General features: G+C 54.0%; 2 protein-coding genes across 4 annotated transcripts in view; both read left to right on the forward strand.

Annotated features, from left to right (window-relative positions):
- Positions 1-21,584, forward strand: part of LOC310660898 (uncharacterized protein) — a 561,482-nt gene that overhangs the window by 176,485 nt on the left and 363,413 nt on the right. The gene's annotated exons all lie outside the window — the stretch shown is intronic.
- Positions 1,902-20,404, forward strand: DRC11L (dynein regulatory complex subunit 11 like). 3 transcript variants are annotated; one of them, XM_083406260.1, is made up of 19 exons: positions 1,902-1,954; positions 3,073-3,400; positions 4,248-4,376; positions 4,694-4,882; positions 5,488-5,559; positions 6,266-6,471; positions 7,786-7,870; positions 8,024-8,155; positions 8,321-8,396; positions 9,023-9,129; positions 9,282-9,380; positions 9,531-9,577; positions 10,993-11,075; positions 12,882-12,989; positions 13,113-13,312; positions 15,675-15,761; positions 15,935-16,112; positions 16,867-17,105; positions 18,435-20,404. In XM_083406260.1, the coding sequence occupies exons 1-19, from the start codon at positions 1,944-1,946 to the stop codon at positions 18,537-18,539; spliced, it is 2,481 nt and encodes an 826-aa protein (XP_083262386.1). In that variant the 5' UTR covers positions 1,902-1,943; the 3' UTR covers positions 18,540-20,404. The 3 variants fall into 3 exon arrangements, with proteins under 3 accessions (XP_083262386.1, XP_083262388.1, XP_083262387.1); XM_083406262.1 differs by lacking the exon at positions 16,867-17,105; XM_083406261.1 differs by lacking the exon at positions 12,882-12,989.

Genomic DNA, 21,584 nt, shown 5'->3' on the forward strand with positions numbered 1-21,584 from the left:
TCCTGACTGGGCAAGGCAAAAGTCTGTCCACCCCCTGCAGCCCAAGGCACAGTTGCCCACCCTCACTCACTCTATTTATTAAAAATATATACTGCTTTGTCGTTTAAAAAAAGTATCGAAAGTAGTGGTTTGCAGCAATAAAACTCTACAATAAAAGACATTTAAAACGTCAAATACATACACCAGCTAACCATTCTGGTTGTATTCTTAGCCGGGGGAATAGAAAAGGTTTTCATCAGCCGTTTAATACTTGGCCCAGAATTTCCAGTGGCAGAGAGTTCCATAGGACTGGGCCGTGTCACTGAAGGCTTGGTTTCTCATTGTTACCAAGCGGGTCTTGCCAACGACGCTCCTGCAGGTGATCTCGCAGATATTATAAGGGTCTGGGTGGTCCCTGAGGCACCGTGGCACTAAGTTGCTCAGGGCTTTGTGAATGAAGGCAAGCCCCTTGCACTCTCCCACCTGGCTGGGGAGCAGACGGCTGATCTGCTTTCCTCAGCTGCCCTCAGACCCTGGATCTTATCAGGCTGGATTAACCATTAAGCAAAATAAGCACCCGCTTAGGGTATCAAGGGGGCAGCACATAAATTTTCCATTTCCTGATTTTTAACATTGTCACCAATTCCTCAGCTGAGCATTGATAGTCTCAGTTGAAGTCGTCTAAAAATCCCTACAGAACAAGGCAGGTGCCTTATCATTACCAAGTATAGAAACGTGTGATGCAAGGTTCACTTTGGTCTTCAGTTCGTTTTTTATTGAAAGATTTTCATGGATAACAAAGGTACATATAACGTTTTCAAATTATAGAGCCCTTTTTACAGGTCAGTTACATTTGGAGTGCGGCTGCTGCCACAGGCATTGCAAGGCTGAGTGTAGAAAGAAGGGGGATAATGATATTTCATTCTTTTGCATAGTGTATGTGCAGTTGTGTGGTTTTTTTCAATAAAGTTTTATTTGGTTTTACAAATTTATTCACACACACACAAAAATTCTTGCAAATATTAAAATTATAACAAAATTCTTCCAAATCTTAGGACTTCCCTCCTCCCCTTCACGAGTTCTTTAAATACCTTTGTAAACTGCATATTATAAATTCATCCAAATTAGTCCTCCATTATATCCAAAGTCTTTGTGACACTGCAATAGTTATTTAAAGCCTGCCAAAGAGTTCAAGTGTTTACAGAGTTCTTTTAGATACAGTCTGTATTTGCCCCATTCTCTACTGAAGTTTTGATCTTTCTGATTTTCCCGGTCAGTCTTGCCATCTCTGCATAGTTTCATCTGCCAGGCCGCTTTTATAGGTACCATCCTTCCAAGTCTGGGCAAGCATCCTTGCAGCAGCAGTAGCCTACATGAACAGTCTTTTGTGCAGTTTTGTGTCAGGTGAGTAGGTTCTTGAGGATCTGCTCAAATATTTTGCAATTAGAGGACATTTATCAAATGAAGTGAAAGTTTACCAGATTAAAACATTATTTCCCATCTTACTGTAGGTTTTATTTCGAAAAGTAAAATTGTACAGATTATTGTTTATATTTTGAACTAGATACTTATGGAGGCACCAAAATCTTTTTAGGGACTCCAAAAGTATTAATTCCGCCCTGCATCTCCTCCGAGGTCAGGAGCATCGGGGGCTCCTTCGTCAGCGGCAAAGGGAGGGGCTGGCTCTCAGGCTCCCCAGTAAGGGATGCGGCGGCCCTGGGCAGCAAACAGCTCCTTGGACGTGCCAAGGACCTGGGAGAAGCAGTTACCAAGCGGAGCACTGCTGCTTGGAGACTCCTTTGGTCCCGGGAGTCACCCGCCTTCCAGGTGGGCCCTGCGCTCTTCTGCAGGTGGGCAGCCGGCCCCTTCCCTGTTCCCTCGTTTCTATGGGAACTGGCCGGGACAATCGGGGGTGGGGCCTCCCCGCCTTTCACCTGCGAGGAACTCGGCGCCCGGGAGGCAGCATGGCGAGCAGGTGCGGGCTTCTTGGGGCAACTTGCAAGAGCCGCGCTCGCTGAGCCCTCCGCTCGGCCGTCTCCGGGCTGGCCCGAGGAAGCCCCTCTGGGCAGGCGGGGATTCGGAGCCGCTCCCGGGGCGCGCCCAGAGCTGGCTTGAGCGGCGCTGGCAAATCTGCAAAGGGGGTCGGGAGCACCGAGGCCGGCTACGGAGCAGAGACTGGGGTGGCTGGAGGAGGGAGGGGGCGCCAGGTGCGCGTGGAAAGGGGGGGGGTCTGGTGTTCAGGAGCCCGAACACCCACCCGCCCCGCGCGCAGTACAGTTCTGCCTGGTCAGATCTGATTTCCAGGTTTGGCCTGTTCGCGAGGGGCCCTCCATCACTCCTGCATCAATGGGGGGGGGGTTAGACTACATGGCCCTTGGGGTCCCTTCCAGTTCCACCCTTCTGTGATTCCATGAGCATCTGATCTCGCCATGAACGGCTTTCTCTCCTGCCGTTTGCATTGGCCCAGGGGCGCCGGGGCTGGGTGGTTCCAGTTCCGTTGGCCCCGGCCAGTCCGAGGCCTTTCTCGACGGCGGCCGCCCCTTCCATGGCCAATTTGCCCCTCACAGGGCCGGATTTATGTTTGACGGGCCCTCAGCTCCTGAAGATAATGAGGCCCTTTATATATACAACTGTCCTTTATCAACAACGAATTGTCGCTGTTTTTTGTGTTGAATATATGCCATGCAACCTGTCCATGCAGAATGGGGGCACCCTATATATTGAAATGAGCAACCAGTGATATTTGAGGGAGCAGGCGGGGGCCATTACAACACTTGGGGAGCCAACACAACACAACACAAAACACTGTTGCTGTATGTAGGTTTTATTTTATTTGTTTTTTATCTTATATTTTGGAAATGCACATCCAGTTCCCCCCCCCTCTAATTTTTTGTGGGGCCCCCAAGAGAGTGGGGCCCTAAACTATGGCTTGTTTAGCTTAAACGTAAATCCGGCCCTGGCTCCTCAGCAAAGGAAGGCAACCTCCTTGCTGCGCGTTCCTGGCCTTCCTAGAGCCGTCGGAGCCCCGAGGGGCGGCGTGGGCCGCGGCGCGGACTGGGGACGCGGCTCTTCCTCCCTCCCTCCCTCCCGCAGCACGTTCGGGAAACTGTGGCAGGAGTCCCGGGTGGCCCTGAAGGAGCTTCTGGCGCAGGAGCTGCCGGCGCAGCCGACGAAGCCGGAACGGAACCGGGCGGTCTTCTTCCACACGGTGGCCACTCTCTACCTGCGCTACATTCAGACGGCGCGGCGCCTCGAGGTTTGCTACGACCAGATGGTGCAGCCGCAGAAGCGCCTGGTGCTGCGGCCTCTGCTCGAGGGCGTCCTGGGCCGCATCCTGGAGCTCAAGCAGGAGCTGGTGGAGCTGGACCTGTCCGAGTACCACTACATGGACCAAGTGCTGGAGGAGCTCAAGCTGACGCCGGTCAGTCCCGGGCTGGCAGCGGGGGGCGGGCGGAGTGCGGCGGGGAGAGATCCTGTGGGGTTCGTCCTTGCCCTCCTTCCAGGGGCCCCATAAGAAAGACCCCTGCTCTGCTCTCCTAGACGAGGCCTGAAGGGAAGAGCCTCGAAGGAGCCCCTCTCCCGAGGGCTGGGCGAATCTCAGCCTGCCTTTCGCGACAAATAGGCGAGGTTCTGGTCCTCGTGGTTTAGGCCGGGAAGGGCTGGAAGAGCGGGAGAAGGTGGTCTGGGAGGGGCTACCGGCCAAAGGAGGGGGGTTCTCAAGAAGGGGTGGCGGGAGAAAGGGGTGCCTCGAGCGCAGTGGCATCCGGGGAGACGGTTTGCGCAGGCTACGCTAAGCGGAGCTGGTCGCCTCCTCTCGGGACCCTTCCTGCCGTCCGCGGTGCCACCGGTTGCAACAGGGGGAAGGGACCGCTCCGTGCAGCCCACCCCCGACGGCGGGACGCTCCCTCTGCGTGACGCTGACCTTGATGCCATTTCTGTGCCAGGAAAAGCCTTGTTTCTCGAGGCCGTTTAAATCTTCCGTAAGCTGCTTTTAAAGTGATTAAAGCTGGCTTTAATTCGGCTTTTACGCTGCTCATTTATATGCATCCCGGCGTTTCGTGGCCTTCTTTCGGGGCTCTGTTGCCATTTTAACCCTTTGTCAGCGGCCGAAAAGCAGGGTAGAAATCAAGTAACCGAAACCGCAGGCCGCGTTTGCACAACGTGGGGCGCGTTTGGACGAGCCACCTCCAGGGTCCAGCCAGCCTGGGACTCCGCGGAAGAGGGGCGCCACCAACCCCCCCCCGCCCCCATCTCCCCCCTCTTTGCAGGCGGACATGGAGGTCCCCATTCCCAAGTACTTTCTCCACGAGCGCGCCAAGATCCTCCAGGACCGCCAGGACCTGTTGACCGGGCTCATGAGTCAAATGGGGCCCACCAAGAGTCAACTGGGGTCCGCCGTGAGTGCCCCCTCCCTGGGAACGGGCCTCTGATCGGGCGAAGGGCTCCTCCTGGCGCTGCCGGTGCCAGGCTGGGCTTGGACCCGAGGAGGAGGGGAGGGCGGGTCTGAGGGTTTTTCCTGGGGGGCGCCTGGCGCAGGGCCCAGACCGCGGGAGCTTTCGGCACTCGCTCACGCCCTGCCCGGCCGGGATCCTTGCCCTCCGGTTCCTGGAGGAGCCCGGCGTGGCGGCCAGCGGCGTCCGACGGCGCCCTGCGCTGGGGCTTCCCGTGGCGGGCGCTGGCGCCCCGTCTGAAAAGGGCTGCCCCCTTCCCCCAGCCTCCGCGGCCCAGCATGCCGCGGGAGGAGGCGGTGCGGCTGATCCAGATGGCCGAGCGGATGCGCCAAGGCCGCCTGCGCGCGCGCTTCATGTGGGAGATCCGGAGGGACGAGGAGCGCGAGAGGAAGGTGCGCGAGAGCGGCTTCTATGAGCCCAACCGAGACGTGGCCGCCATCACCATCCAGAAGGTGAGGGGGGGCATTGCCTCCAGGGAGGAGCGGGGGGGGGGCGCTGTTCCCCAAGGACTGGTCCCCTAGGACCACAAGGCGAGGAACGCCCGTTCTGGTTGGAGGCTAGGACGGATCCTGGAGAGAGGCGGGGTGGTCTTTCGAGGCGAGGGGGCGCAGACTTCCCTCTTCGCTCTCCAGCTGCGACTCAAGGCGCCGGCGCCGTCGGGGGTGTGGTGGTTATGTTGACACCAGCTTAATCAGAAGGCCGAAGTCATGAATGTAGCCGAGGGACGCGCGTTGATCCCCCAAACCCACCTCGTCCCAAAGCTTTGCCGCCCGCTTTCCGCCCACCAACATGTTGTAGAAAGGCGCCTTGCGGGCCTTTTTTTGGGCTCGATGCTGCGCTGAACTATGGCGAGGCGGGTGTCCTCGTGGGGGAGTCTAGTGTTAAACTGTGGGGCGCCTCATTGAACTGAGATGTTCTTCGAAGTGGGCTTTCATAGACTCGTGGTTGCCCCCGCCCCACCTCACGCCCCACGAGCCTGGGCGGGTGAGCTCCTTGGTCAGTGCTGAGCGCAGTCCCGGGGGGTCCCGATTCACGTCCCCTCTTCCTCTTCCTCCAGATCTGGAAAGGGTGCGTGCAGCGACGACTCATTAAACTATCCCGGCAGATGGAGATGGTTTTCCTTGGCATGGTGAGCGCGCGCCCGGCCCCTGTGCCGGACTCTTGCCCTTGGCGCTACGGCCCTCCCGCCCCCTTTTTCCAAGCACCGCTGTCCGGCTGGCTTGGAGGGCGCGGCCCCGACGGGGCGGGACGAGGGGTCGCCACTGGAACCGCCTTCCCTTCCCGCCGGGGCCAGCTCGGCTCCTGCGCCAGGAGCGGCTTAGCCGAAGCACCGCAGGAGGGTTTCGACGGGCGCTGGGCTCGGGGCTGGCGCAGGAGGGGAGGGATCGCGGCCTTGCTAGCCCCGCGCTTCTCGCCCCGGCGCTGCCCGGGCAGCCCAAGGCGCGTCCGTCTCCTGCGCCAAGCGGGGTCTATCCGTGCCCCCCCGTCCCGTTTCCGCCGGGGCTCTTCCCGCCTCCTCCCCCCCATTAGCGAGTGTTTAGTTCAGCGTTTTAAATAATTGTGTCCTCGGAATGATATTTAAAATCCATTTGGGGGGCAATGAGGCGGGAAAGTGCCTGGGCGCCGCGGCCGCTGCCGGGCAAGGAGGCGCCGCGCGCGCATATTACAAACTCATTACGGGGTAATTTACACGGCCGCGCTCGGCGCCCGCCTCCCATCTCGCCTAATGGCCTCGCCTGTGCCGTTGTATCTCTCCCTCCCTCCGGCTCGGCGTGGGGCTGGGGAGGGAGAGGGAAGGTCGCCCCCCCCAGCTTCTCACTGCCCTCCCCGCACAGGAGCTGGAGCCGGAGCTGGCGGGCCCCACGCCGGCCATGATCCGGGCGCAGCTGGGCGAGGAGCTGCGCCGCATGCGCCAGGCGGACTACGAGGCCGAGTACCAAGTGGCGCTCGACAACATCCGCGACACCATCTACGAAGTGGAGGGGCCCAGCATGTGCGAGGCGCTCAAGGACCAGCTGCGCCAGTGGTTCATCGAGTGCCGGTGAGCAGCGGAGAGAGGGCAGGGCAGCCCAGGAGAGCCTCGAGGGGCCCCGGGAAACAGCGGGAGGCTCCTCGGTCCGAGGCTGCAATGAGCCTGTTAGGGCCAGTATGAACAGTGGAAACCTGCAAGCCAAACATGAGCAGGAGAGGCTGCCTCTAGCCATTTCTAGCTCTCTCCACCATGAATTCATCTAATCCTCTTTTAAAGCCATCCAAGATAATAATAACAACAACAATAATAATAATCCCTTCTGACTGGATTGTTCCAGCCACTCTGGGCAGCTTCCAACTGTTAAGGGAGAAATTTGAGGGCTCCCTTGGACAAAAAACAAGGACACCAGCCAGGAAGACCAGAGCAAAACAGTTGCCAGTTGGCTTGGTCTTTATTGAAGACTGTCGACAGGACTCCCACCTGCCACCAGGTGGAACAAGATGGAAGCCCCAAACAAAAGAGAACCCAAACTTTTATTAGCTGCTAAGCCCCATGTTACACCCCTAAGACTACATCACTAATACATCATGAAAGGGGAGGTCTGGTGGCAGGAATCTGGGCATCCTGGACCCTGCCCCATGGTTCCCCTTGCCCTCCACCAAACACCCATCAAGTGTAACAATCTTTACATTTCCCTGTTTCCCAGCCAAGTTCATCACACCCTTTTGTCTTCATCTGGGTTTGTTATTTCTGGAAGGGCTACCTGTCTGGCACTCAGGTATCAGGATGCCAGGAATAATCACTCAGGCAGAGGGGCTGCTGAGGAGCTGAGCTCACATGTCTATATGCATTTCTGAAGTTTTCCCAGTGAGCCAGTACAGAGATACATTGATCAGTGAATTCTTACATTTGGTATCCTGCAGCAGAGGCCCTTTGAATAGATAGGAAGAAACTGTGATGAAGTGTTTTGTGGGGACAAATCACAAAAGTCACAAAAGTGATTGTGCTGATTTTGGTAGTGGGCTTCATGTGCAGGATATCAGCTGGAGGGGCAACCCCCCCAACCTGTACATAAATTCCTGCAACAGAACATACATAAAAACAATAAAACCATAAACCTTGTAAAGCTTCCCTGTGCAGGGCTGCCTTCAGATGTCTTCTAAAAGTCACCTCCTTGCCAGTGGATGGGAGGGTGTTCCACCGTGTGGGGGCCACTATGGAGAAGGCCCTCTGGTGTCCATAGGTGCTGGGAGTTCCATAAGGGCTATCTTTTACCTGTCCTAAATTTCCCTAGTGTTAGCCCCCCTCCCTCAAGGGACAAGCTGGCCGGCTCTTCTCAGCGGACCATTGATGCTCACCCCCCCCCCATTCTGCCTCCCACAGCGACCTGGTTGGCTCCTTCCCCGACTACCCTGATGAGCAGATGGGGGGCTGCACTGTCCTCTTTGCTCAGAAGACCCCTGAAGAGGTATTGGATGGAAGGGCTGAAGAGGGGAGGGGGCTTGCAGTACCCCTCTGCCTTAAGGAGGAGCCTCCTGGAGGCTGCCACCCCCCCCAAGATACCCTCACTCCCCCCCCCACAAGTCCATTCCTCTTGGAGTCACACAGATTCTCCCCGCAGGTGCAGAATGAGCTGGAGCTGGCCGAACTGAAGGCAGAAAGCAAGAAGAAGGAGAAGAAGAAGGAGGAGAAAGACAAAGGGGAGAAGGAGAAAGGGAAGGAGAAGGAGAAAGGGAAGGAGAAAAAGAAAGCGGTGAGGACTGGGGAGGGGGGTTCCCTGCCCTGGCTGAACTCCATCTGCTCCCTGGGAGGCCACAGGGGAGAGTCCCCAGCCCACCTGTGCAGGGATGGGGGTGGGAGCTGGGGGTGGGGACACCTTAGGGGTCTGCTGATGTGCTGGGTTTGAGGTTCTCCTCAGGAGGAAGATGAAGGCCTGCTTCTCCACCCCTCCAAGTTCCTGCCAACCATCAACCAGGGCTACCTGCGCTACACAGGTGAGGCAGGGCAGGGGGGAGCCCAGTGTGGGAGGGAAGGGGTCGCAAGCAGGGGGCTCTTGGGCCACTTCAACAGGTAGAGCTGCCAGCAGTGGGTCAGTGTAGGGTCCCTTGCATGGGGGGGGGGCAGAAGGAGCCCACTCAGTGCCCCTAGGCAGTCAAAATCTCAGGGCAAATTATCTCCAAATACGCACTTGATTTTACCAACCAACAATTGGATTACACAAAACAAACAGTATCTGTTTTGATCCTTTGTCTCGGGGCCCCTAAAGGGGGGGGGGGCACAGGCTGGTGCCTACTCTGCCTATTTGTAATCTGGCTCTGAGCCCATCCCGCGGGGACAAGCGGGCATTGTGGGCACTCCAGCAGCTCCACACCCAGCCCAGGGTGGCAGAGCACCCCACTCCAGACATGGCTAGGTGTTGGACCAAACACAAGATCCCTGCATTGTTGGGGGTTGTACTAGATGACCCTTAGGGGCCCCTTCCAAATCTGCAGTTCCATCACTGAGCCCCAGACGTCCCTCCACGGTGCCTTCTGGCCCAGTGGGCACTGACCGCAGCCATCATGGCAAGGGCTGGGGGTGGGCAGCACAGGAACATCAGCACTGCCTGCCCCCTCCCCAGGCTGCTGGAGTGACCAGGACGAGGCCATCAACTTTGAGCAGCGCTACCAGGAGGACCTGATCAAGGTGGACAAGCGGAAGGAGGTGGAGGAGGAGATACGGCTGCAGGTGGGTGGAGTGTGGGGGCCACTATGGAGAAGGCCCTCTGGTGTCCATAGGTGGAGGGGCAGGCCCTTGTCCTCAAAAATTCCAGGGGCCACAGCTGGGCCCCTGCAGCCCTTTTCTGAGGCCCCTCCCCTCCTCTCCCTTCCCCTGCTCAGGTGGATGAGCTGATGCGAGAGGAGCTTCAGCAGCTCAAGCTGGCCATTGACCAGGAAGTCGCAAGGCCAGTCAAGGCCAAGGCCAAGAAGAGTGCCAAGGTCAGTGCATGGGGGGATGGGACGGGGAAGCCTTTTATCCAAGGAGCATCCCGGGGGGGGGGGGCAATGAAGGAGGAGCTTGTCCTTCCTGCCCCCCATTCACCTGCCCAGAGCTGCAGAGCAACCTTCTCTGACTTTTTTTTGGAGCAGAAAAAGGGGAAGAAAGGGAAGAAGGAGAAGGACCTGACACCAGACAGGTAGGTCCCCCTCTCTTCCTCCCCCCACCCCATTCCTCATGGCCATGCTGAAGAAAAGCAGCTGTGGCTCCTGAGTGGGGAGGCGGTGGTGCTGGGGGCACAGGGTGTGCCTGTGGGATGTGAAACACAAGAGCAGTCAAGTACAACATTCCTAGAGTGAACATGCTTACACATGGGGAGGAATGTTTGTCCAGCCAGAAGGTCAACTTCCTGTTTCCTCCTGGGCTGGGACAGACTTCCTCTGCATGTGACTAGAGGTGGGCGTGGCCTCACCTGTGCAGGTAACGACAAAAGCATAGGGTAGGGCAGCCATCTCTCTCTCTCTCACTCACTACATGCATCGAAGAAGCAACATCTGCTTAGCCAAAGATGCTCTCTTGGCCTCCAGCCCAGAGAGGACAAAGGGACTGTCTTCTTATGAGATAGTTTTCAGGTGTGTGTTACTTTTCTAAGCTAAGTCTGCCTTCTGGGATCCTATTGTGAACAGAATGATATGTGAGTAAACTTTTTTATACTTCTATAGAAGACTGTGTCGTGTCTTATCTTTTATGAGGGAATAAAGGGAAAATTCCAGAACAGTTATTATAGAAACTTTAGTGAACCTGAGCAAATGCATCCGCTGCAAGTTTAAAAAGGGGAATGTTACTCTGCTAAATTGTGAATTTGTTTACACAAGTTGGAAAGCCTATAACCAGACAATATATCCTCTCCTGCATCCCTGAACATTCCCACACCAGGCAGAGGGCCTTCTCGGTGGTGGCGCCTGCGCCTGCTCTGGGGAACGCCCTCCCAGCAGATGTCTAGGAGATGAGTACACCTTTAGAAGACATCTGAAGGCAGCCCTGTATCAGGAAGTTTTTAATGGTTGACATTTTATTACGTTTTTATATGTGCTGGAAGCCGTCCAGAGTGGTTGGGGAAACCCAGCCAGATGGGAAGTGTATAAATAATAAAACTAATAATAATAATAATAATAATAATAATAATAATAATAATAATAATAATAGCTACTAGCCACGAAGTTCCCTGTAACCTCGCTTCTCGCAGTGAGGGAACCACCAGAAGACCCTCAGAGGAGGACCTCAGTGTTTGGGCTGAGCAATGGAGGTGACGGCCATCCTCTGCTCCAGGAATTTCTCTAATGATCTCTTTAAGCCTCCCAGGTTGCCTCCTGCAGGAGTGAACTCTGTAGGTTTAACTGTGTGTTGCTTTCAAATTAATTGCTTTTAACAAAATTAGTTTGCCCAGGCACACAATGGAAGCGATCTCTCAGAGTTCTCTTCTCTAGCAATTTACAGGAAAGCTCTGTGAGTCGCTGCCCCTTCGTGTGCCTGTCTGGCGAAACATGAAATGTTGCTGGGGGACCCAGCCCCCCCCCCCGGCTGAGCCTTGCCTCCCTCCCCTCTGTCCCCCAGGACCCTTGACTCCCTCTATGAGGAGCTTGTGCGCGAGGGCATCATTAAGAAGCCACAGAAGGTGCATCTGGCCGATTACACAGGTGAGTCATCTGGCCTTCCACCCTGTCTTTATTTCTCCACGAAACTCAAGGTGGCATCCATGGTCCTCCTTCTCCACCTTTAATCCTCACAACTGTGGGGTGTGAAACACAAGAGCAGTCAAATACAACATTCCTAGAGTGAACACATGGGGAAGAATGTTTTGTCCAGCCAGCAGGTAAACTTCCTGTTTCCTTCTTGGTAGAGACAGACTTCCTCTGCATGTGACTAGAGGTGGGTGTGGCCTCACCTGTGCAGGTAACGACAAAAGCACAGGGCAGGGCAGCCATCTCTCCCTCTTTATCACTACATGCATCAAAGAAGCAACATCTGCTTAGCCAAAGATGCTCTCTTAGCCTCCAGCCAAGGTATCTTAACCTGAGGTACCACTGTATATGTTACTTTTCTAAGCTAAGTCTGCCTTCTGGGATCCTATTGTGAACAGAATGATATGTGAGTAAACCTTTTTAATACTTTTATAGAAGACTATGTTGTGTCTTATCTTTTATGAGGGAATAATGGGAAAATTCCAGAACAGTTATTTTAGAGGCTTTAGCGAGCCTGAGCAAATGCATCTGCTGATAGTTTAAAAGGGGGAATGTTACTCTGCTAAATTGTGAAACTTGTTAACACAAGTTGGAAAGGCTATAATCAAAAAAATATATCCTCTCCTGCATCCCTGGACATTCCCAGAACAACAACCCTGCGAGGTAGGTTAGTTCGAGAGGCAGCAAGCCGCCCAAGGTCTCCCAGGGAGCTTCATGGCCGAGGGGGATTGAACCCTGGTCTCTCCCAGGTCCTAGTCCCACACTCTAACCCAGGCATAGGCAAACTCGGCCCTCGAGATGTTTTGGGACTACAACTCCCATCATCCCTAGCTAACAGGACCAGTGGTCAGGGATGATGAGAATTGTAGTCTCAAAACATCTGGAGGGCCAAGGTGGCCTATGCCTGCTCTAACCACTACACCATCTCTTGGACATAAGATACAACAGAGCAGCTCCTCCTCCTCCTCCTCTCCTTTCCTCTGCTGCCATTTCTTCGATTGGACTCCCTCTGGGGGGATATGAGCAAAATCCCCTTTACTCCACCTCAGCCATGGAATGTGGGCCACTGGGCATGTACAGAGAACCGTTGCTCACAATCTGCCATAGAGTGGTAGGGCTGGAAGGAACCTCCTGGCTGCTGGGTCCAATCAGCACCAACGTGAATTTGCCTGACCATGAATGTCCCACCAAACCAACCTGCAAGAGAAGGGAGGGGACGGACAATTAATCCAGAATGCGGCAGCTGGACTGGGGACTGGGAGCTGAGACCATATAACACTGGTCCTGAAAGACCTACATTGGCTCCCAGGACATTTCCAGGCACAATTCAAAGGGTTGGTGTTGACCTTGAAAGCCCTCAGCCCAGTAGACCTGAAGGAGTATCTCCACCCCCATCGTTCAGCCTAGACACTGAGGTCCAGCTCCGAGGGCCTTCTGGCAGTTCCCTCCCTGTGAGAAGTGAGGTTACAGGGAACCAGACAGAGGGCCTTCTCAGTGGTGGCACCCACTCTGTGGAACGCCCTCCTTTCAGATGTCAAGGAAATAAGCAACTGTCTGACTTTTAGAAGACATCTGAAGGCAGCCCTGTTTAGGGAAGTTTTTAATGTTTGATGTTTTACTATTCTTTTATATATGCTGTAAGCCACCCAGAGTGGCTGGGACAACCCAGTCTGATGTGTGGGGTACACAACATATATTGTTGTTGTTGTTGTTGTTACTTGCTGAGAGCCTGTTCCTCTTGCCTCCCCTTTTCCCCACCAGGTGACTTCTGCTACCTGGGCACCTACCTCCGCCAGCAGGAGATCGAGCCAATCCCCTCCACTTTGGACGTGCGCCAGAACATTGCCCTGTATGCCGTCCTGCGCCTGGGTAGGGCAGCAGCCAGTCCCCCATCCCATAATGTGCCCCGGGTGTTGCTTCCAGACGGTTGCCCTGGGTCTTGCCCTCTTTCTCTGGGTCTGGAGAACCACTTTGTTGCCTCCCCCCCCCCAGGCTCTCAGGCTGTGCATGAGATGGCCCCCCTGGTGAAGTCCCTCCTCCTGGCCGGTCCAGGGGGGACTGGGAAGAAGATGCTGGTCCACGCCGTGTGCACAGAGACAGGCGCCAACCTTTTTGACCTCTCCCCAAGGAACCTGGTTGGGAAGTACCCAGGCAAGGCCGGCCTTCAGATGCTGATCCACCTGGTGTTCAAGGTATGGCCTGGCAGGGAGGGAGGGGGCAAGCTCCAGCAGAGGCAGTCCTAGGGGAACGGGGTGGGTCATCAAATTATGGGATCGCACAGGGCGCTGGGGAAATCTACGGGTCCAAAGTCCTCTGCTGGGTCCTGGCATTGTAGCTGGCGAGGGTCGCTATAGGGCTGGCTGGAAGGAAGAAGGGGAGCAAGGAAGATTTATTTATTTATCTCATAAAACCTATACACTGCTTGATAGGTGTTTGTTTCTTCAAAAAACACACCTCATGTGGAAATGCTGTGGATATTAGGAGAGGATATAATCATTTAAGTTGAGCAATCCAGTCTGGCTTGTCCAGATTGGATTGTTCCTGGTAAATTTCCCCTTTAGCTCCCTCTTAAAAACAATACAGTGGTACCTCGGGTTACAAACACTTCGGGTTACAGACTCCGCTAACCCGGAAGTAGTACCTTGGGTTAAGAAGTTTACCTCAGGATGAGAACAGAAATTGAGCGGCGGCAGCACAGTGGCAGCGGGAGGCCCCATTAGCTAAAGTGGTACCTCAGGTTTGTGGGGAATGTTCAGGGATGCAGGAGAGGATATATTGTTTGATTATAGCCTTTCCAGCTTGTGTAAACAAGTTCACAATTTAGCAGAGTAACACCCCCCTTTTTAAACTCACAGCGAATGTGTTTGCTCAGGCTCGCTAAAGCCTTTATAATAACTGTTCTGGTATTTCTCCCCTATTCCCTTATAAAAGATAAGACACGACAGTCTTCTATAAAAGTATAAAATATTTACTCACACATCATTCTGTTCACAATAGGATCCCAGAAGGCAGACTTAGCTTGGAAAAGTAACATACACCTGGAAACTATCTCATAAGGAGACAGTCCCTTTGTCCCCTCTCGGCTGGAGGACAAGACAGCATCTTTGGCTAAGCAAATGTTGCTTCTTCGATGCATGTAGTGAGTGTGAGAGAGAGATGCCTGCCCTGCCCTGTGCTTTTGTCGTTACCTGCACAGGTGAGGCCACGCCCACCTCTAGTCACATGCAGAGGAAGTCTGTCCCAGCCCAGAAGGAAACAGGAAGTTGACCTGCTGGCTGGACAAACATTCCTCCCCATGTGTAAACATGTTCACTCTAGGAATGTTGCACTTGACTGCTCTTGTGTTTCACATCCCACAAGGTTAAGAACAGTTGCAGGTTAAGAAGGGACCTCCGGAATGAATTAAGTTTGTAACCAGAGGTACCACTGTAGTGACACAACAGTCTTCTTTTAAAAGTAACCGTAAAGTTTACTTGCATTCAGGTCACAGTATTGTCCTGAAGGCAGGCTTTAGCTTGTGGTTACAGGTACACGTGTAGAGAAAAGAAGTCTGAGGTGGGCCTGAGAATTAATTAAGCCTTGTGGCTTCCATCCTCTGTAAGGATGAGCCATGTGCTGGTGGCTAAGAGCCAGCAGAAGATGGAAAAAGAACAGCAAAAGAGGCAAAGAGCAAAAGAGGAAGATGGCTGTGTGACTGGCCCTCTTGTAGGGTCTCCCAGGGTCAAGCCCACCTACCTGGTCACACGGGGAGGATACTCCAGAGCAGGTGTGACAGGAAGTCCTCCTGGCTGGAGCAACATTTCCCTGTGTGTACACTCTAGGAAGACATGGGTGGTACTGTGGGTTAAACCACAGAGCCTAGGGCTTGCTGATCAGAGGTCGGCGGTTTGAATCCCTACGACTGGGTGAGCTCCCGTTGCTCAGTCCCTGCTCCTGCCAACCCAGCAGTTCCAAAGCATGTCAAAGTGCAAGTAGATAAATAGGTACCGCTCCGGCGGGAAGGTAAAGGGCTTTTCCATGCGCCGCTCTGGTTCGCCAGAAGTGGCTTAGTCATGCTGGCCACATGACCTAGAAGCTGCACGCCAGCTCCATCGGCCAGTAAAGCAAGATGAGCGCCGCAACCCCAGAGTCGGCCACGACTGGACCTAATGGTCAGGGGTCCCTTTACCTTTTACACTCTAGGAAACAGGAAATGATGTGTTTGACTGCTTCAGTGAATGATACATCCCACACCTCAAAGGGGTTTGCAAAAAGATGAGCCTCAGCCCCTTCATGTGCCCCTCTAGCAAAACACAAATGGTTGCTTTTGGCTGCAGCAAAGACCCACACAACCCTCCTCCATCTGGTCAACTTCTAAACGGAGCCTTGGTGGTGCCCCAGGGCTCTGCCGTGGCCTTCCTCTCTGGAGATGGAGCCATGCAGCAGTAGTTTGGGAGCAGCTGCACCAACCCCACCTCACCCCCCCAGCCTCACCTTGCAGACCTTCTGGTCCGAAAGGTGGGGTCACTTTCCAGCAGCTGCCCACAGCTCTTTTTTGTGCCCTATGTTCTGCAGGTGGCCCGTCTGCTGCAGCCATCCGTCATCTGGGTGGGGGACACAGAGAAGACCTTTTACAAGAAGGTCCCCAAAGAGGAGAAGGAGGTGAGTGAGGTGGGAGGAGAACAGCCTGGACAATAATAGCCTTGATGTCCCATAACCTGGAAAAAAGCAGGTTGAAGCTGGCTGGGGGCACCCCAATCTGCTTCCCTGGTGGAGAGGCTCACTGCCATCTTTATCCCTGGCCTGGGGCTGATGGGGTGGCTGCTGCCCCACAGCACGACCCCAAGCGGCTGAAGAAGGACCTGCCCAAGGCGTTGAACCTGCTGAAGGCTGAGGACCGCGTCCTCCTGATGGGAACGTCCAACCAGCCCTACCTGGCAGACATCAAGGGCCTCTGCAAGACCTATGAGAGGATCCTCCTCATCCACCGGCCAGACTATGCCTCACGCTACGGTGAGGAGAGGGGCTGGGGCTGGTGTGGGGGCACAGGGGGTGTTTTGGGAAGGATCCAAACACTCAGCCAGTCTCCGGGAGGCAGTAGCTGTGTTAAATTCCAGGAACAAATCCTGAACTGCTGGGATGTTGTTTCTTCCTGCCTTGACTGACCTTTGGGGTGGAAAATGACCCCCAAGCAGGATCTTTCATGGGGCTTAAGAACCCCACTAAGGAGGACAGAGGGTAGAGGATGCAAGTCATGGGTGGCCGTGGTCTTGTGAATCATGGACCTGTCATTGCACAGCAGCCCCTTCAGGTCAGGGAAGTTCAGGGAAGTTTTCAATGTGTGACTTTTTAATGTATTTTTTATCTTTGTTGGGAGCCGCCTAGAGTGGCTGGGGAGGCCCAGCCAGATGGGTGGGGTACAAATAATAAATTATTATTGTTATTATTATTGTTATTATTATTATTATTATTATTATTATTATTATTATTATTATGTGGGTCACCCTTGCTGATTCCAGCATCCTTCTGGTCAGAGCTTCCAGAACAGTTCAGCCAAGCCACCCATAGCCGTTTTCGGTTTATACATTTCGTAAAATATATACACCGCTTGCTTGTTTAAAGAAGCATCAATGCGGTAGATAGGATACTAGAAAACATTGCAGGAAACTATCAAGGAGTTCCACTTGCTGCATCAGTCCAGGCCCCGGGGGGCTGAGGCCGCGAGACAGAAGGGGGCCTGACAGAGCCCCTTCCCCCCTTTCCCCAGTGACGTGGAAGCGGCTGGTCGAGAAGCACGGCGGGGTCGTCACCAGCACCCTGGACCTCAGTGCGCTGGCGAAGGTGTCGGACGGCTACAGCCAGGGCAGCATGGCCGAGGCAGTGAAGTCCGTGCTGAGCGAGAGGCGCCTCCTGCAGCTCCCCAAAAGGCCGCTGAGCGCCGGGGAGCTCCTGCAGATGCTGGCCAGGGCAGACCCCATCTACCCGGCGGAAGAGGCCATGCTCAGGGTGCGTAGCCTGCCCTGTCCCTAGGTGGCCTCTGGCGCCCCCTGCTGGGTGGCTGGCCTTGCCCCGAGGCTCCGGGAGAGAAACCCACCAGCCTCGTCCCCTCCCCTTGTGCTGTGGCCACCCTTTGGGCTGGGGGTGGCCAGACGAGCCCCGTCCCCCAGTGGAATGGGGTCTGAGCTCGGAGCTCAGACATGCAGATGTTCTCACTGGCAGAGCGGGAAAAGAGAAGGGAGGACTAGAAAGAGAGGGAGCCCAGGCAGGTAGGAGAATATATAGCTCTGTGCTCCCCCTGTCAGGGCAAAGTGGGGGGGGGGGGTGTCTCTCACAGAGCTCTCTCTAGCAAGTTTACAGGGAAACTATGAGCTTCAGCTCCTATCTAGCAAAACAAGACTTGTTGCTGTGACTGCATTTTAAGCACAGGAGCAAACTCCTAGGGGCTGAGGGGTCTTCACACACCCCAATGAAATATTTGAGGGGGCCGGGACCCCCCAATGTTGATGGGCATTGCCATTCAAATGGTGTGCATGCACCATGTCATGTGATTGATTATGTAGGGCAGTGCTTATCTCCCCCCCCCCTGCAATATTTTATTCAAGTTGGCACCCCTGATTTTAAATATCCCACAAGCATTGGGCCTGAAACACAGAAACATGAAATTGAATGAAACATTTATTGCTAAAAGCTATAAGCTGTCACAATTGGTCGCAGGGCCTAAAATACAAATAATTAATTTAAAACGGAACAGCAACAGCAGCAAAGCAAACACAGAGAAATGCGAAAATCACACCTGCATAAGTTAAGCTCCCCACGTCTCACACTTGCCCTTATGATACTTGCCTTGGTGCCTAGCGCTCAACTTACTTGCAGCCGGGGCAAATTTTAGAACCTGTGCAGTAAGAAATACATTATTGCCAGCCAGCAATAATTTGCTCAAGGGGAGGTTGGTTGGAGAGAGAGCAAAGGATGTAATCAAGTAATTTTTGTCTAGGCGCAGTGGTGTCCAAACGGTTTTTTTAGGATTTTACCCCAGGAAATAAACTGCCACAGTGGCGGGATTAAATTGACCAGCAGGCCGGATTGGACATGCCTGGTCTAGGGGATGTATATAAAGAGCATCATAACAAATAGTGTGCAGAGTTGGGCCCAGTCCCCTGCAAGGGAGGAATAGGCAGCTGGGATCGAACCTGCAGCCTTGGCCTTAGCAGCACCAGCCTCTAACCCACGGAGCTCTTGTTCCACCTGCTCTTTCTCTGAGCCCCGCCTTCCTCCACCCCCTTGGGCAAGGTCCCTTTCCTGAAAGTCTCCCGCCTTCTGGGCCTCCTCCTGCAGGATTGGTACAGCAAGACCCCCCTGGGCAAGAAGAAGATGCTGGCCGAACAGGAGAAGCTCAGGGCAGCCGATGCGAAAGACAAAAAGAAGAAGAAGAAGAAATAGGAGAGAGGGGAGGGGAGGGGGAAGCAGACGCTTTGCAGCTGCAGCATAAATGAGTTACGTGCAAAGGCTGGCATGGCGCACGTGTGTGGGGAAGCGGGTGTCTGCGACCCCTAAGTGTGCTCCCGGGAATCATGGCATTGGAAGGGTCCCCCAAAGCACATCTAGTCCAACCCCTGTCATGCAGGAATCTCAGCTGAAGCATCCCTGACAGGTGGCCATCCAGCCTCTGCTTAAAAGCCTCCCAAGGCAGGACAGTGTGTGCAGGGGTCATGGGAGACACGTATGGGTGCAGGATGAGGCCTGGACAACCTATCATTGGTAGGGAACTCAGCCCACAGGAGGCCTGGCTTGCTTCTGGGCAGGTGGGCTTTATGGTCCAAAGTGGTGACCTGGGCCTGCTGACCACAAGGAGTCCCGGAGGCCAGGGGGTGTCAGTTCAGGGAGCTTGAGGGACAGGGGCTGCCCTACACCGGGAGGTCAGGTCTGATGCATCTCCCTGGCCTTGGGCCTCTCCAGAGTCAGGCCTAAAGGACCTGGAGCTTGTCTGCATCCTTGCTCAGGCCAGACTGATTTGGAAGCTACGTGAAATAGCGCTGGGCAGCCCCTGCCCCCCAGGAGAGTGATCTGGGGTGACCCTTGAGCCACATCCAGCCCCCGACCTAGTTTGGGGACCTTCCCATTCCATCAATTAAATGGGGAGTCAGGCACAGGGCAAATCAGCCTGCATCTGCCCCACTCAGTTTGTGCTCTGGAATCTGGCTGGATCCAGTGCACAGCCTAAGCATTTAGCCACCTCCTGGGGGTTTGGGGAGGCACCAGTCTTGTTCTCTGAGAAATTGGCTCTGCAGGGGGGAAGTGGCAAAACTGTCTGGGGGTTGACGTACTGTGTATTGTGATGCCGTTTGGGGTCAAGCAGGGCTCTTAAGCAGTGGAAGGGGGCTGCCTACAGAGAGCAGGTCCTCCTCCTCAAGTAGAACATAGAATCTCAGAACGGTAGAGCTGGAAGGGCCCTTGAGGGTCAACTAGGCCAGCCCCCTGCAATGCAGGACTCTCTTGCCCAGTGGGGCTTGAACCCACAACCCTGAGATTCAGAGTCTCGTGCCCTACTTGGAGCAAGCCAGAAGGCAAGCGGCTCTTTACTTGTTGCAGCCGCATGCAGAGAGAAGCTATAATTACAGAGTGAGAAAACAACCAAGTTGCTTGTTGCAGTGTGGTGTAGTGGTTAGAGCATTGGACTAGGACATAGGAGAGCGCAGGGATCAAATCCCCCACTCAGACATGAAGCTCACTGGCTGACCCTGGGCAAGCCACTCAGCCTAACCTACCTCACAGGGTTGTTGTGGGGATTCAATGAGGAGGGGGAGAGCCCTGAGTGCCACTTTCAGGTCCCTGGAGGGAAAGGTGGGATAGAAATGTAATAAGCCACTGCGGAGAGGGAAGTTTCTGGGACTAGCCTAACCAGTGGGTCTGGTGGCCCTAAGAAATAGAGAGAGAGAGAAAGAGGGTCAGCCTACAAGGTAGAAGATACAGGGATTGTCTGGAGGCCCCTAACTCACTCTCTCTCAACACGCCTCTTCTGCAAATTGAGTCGCACCCAAACTGCCAACCTCTCCCCCCCCAGGCTGGAGAAGCAGTTGTGTCACTTTTCAAAAAGGGAGCCTGAAATGTTGGGGGAGCTTTTGAGGAAAGTGCAGCAGGGCTAGTGGAATGAGGGGGGGGGGATTGGGGGGTGTTAAAGGGCACCAGCCGAAGCTCCTGCCAAAGAACTTTGCAGAATTGTCCTGCCTGGAGCTCTCGGTGTCCTCTTGCTTCAATCTATTGTGTGCTTGGTTGGAAATAAAAGACATGGATGTCCTTAAATAGAACATAGACTCAGTGGTTTCCTTTTGTATCTGAGACCCCCACCCTTGGCAGAAGGAGATGGCAGGTCCCTAAGTGGGTGGTGGTGGTAATAATAATAATAATAATAATAATAATAATAATAATAATAATAATATATTTATACCCTGCCCATCTGATTGGGTTGCCCCTGCCACTCTGGGCGGCTCCCAACAGAAAATTAAAAGCATAACAAAACATCAAACATTAAAAACTTCCCTAAATAGGGCTGCCTTCAGATGTCTTCTAAAAGTTGGATAGTTGTTTCCTTGACAACTGATGGGAGGGCATTCCACAGGGCGGGTGCCACTACCGAGAAGGCCCTCTGCCTGGTTCCCTGTAACCTCACTTCTTGCAGAGAGGGAACCACCAGAAGGCCCTCAGCGCTGGACCTCAGTGTCTGGGCAGAACGATGGGGACGGAGACACTCCTTCAGGTATACTGGGCTGAGGCCATTTAGAGCTTTAAAGCTCAGAACCAACACCACTTTGAATTGTGCTTGGAAATGTACTGGGAGCCAACGTAGGCCTTTCGAGACCAGTGTTATGTGGTCTCAGCAGCCGCTCCCAGTCCCCAGTCTAGCTGCCGCATTCTGGATTAGTTGTAGTTTCTGGGTCACCTTCAAAGGGAGCCCCACATAGAGCGCATTGCAGGTGCATTGGCTGCCTGATTTCATCCCTGTATTTGTTGAATCCTGGCAAGACTTTTGAGGCAAGTAAACCTTATATTTTTATTGTTTACTTAAATTGAATGAGAGCGATTTCTTGGTTAAGAAGGAAACATAAAAAGGGAGGAGGTCATTCAAGTCTGCCTAAGCATCCTTGGAGGTCATAATTGTTCTCAAAGATTATCCTAAAATAAGTTGTGCATGGAAGGTGATTTTCAGCTCCCCAAAGGGCACTTTGGGTGGAAATCTCAGAGGATGACCATTCCCTCACTGTCTGTCTCCAGGATGAGCATTTTCCTCACTTTGGAAAGGGGCCTTATTTTCCAGAATTGGGTCTGCTTTTTGTGAGCTGAAGAAAAACGTTTCCTCATGTGCGGGGAACTTTTGGGAAGACACTCTGCACATGCTTGCAAACATTCGGAATCTCCCCAGGTCTGCCACAAAACACCTCCCTTGTCTCAAATGCTGCAATGTATTTTGGGAGCTGATGATAAAAGAAG

The sequence above is a fragment of the Podarcis tiliguerta genome, assembly GCF_965153285.1.
Source record: "Podarcis tiliguerta genome assembly, chromosome: 12".
Lineage (NCBI taxonomy): Eukaryota > Metazoa > Chordata > Lepidosauria > Squamata > Lacertidae > Podarcis > Podarcis tiliguerta.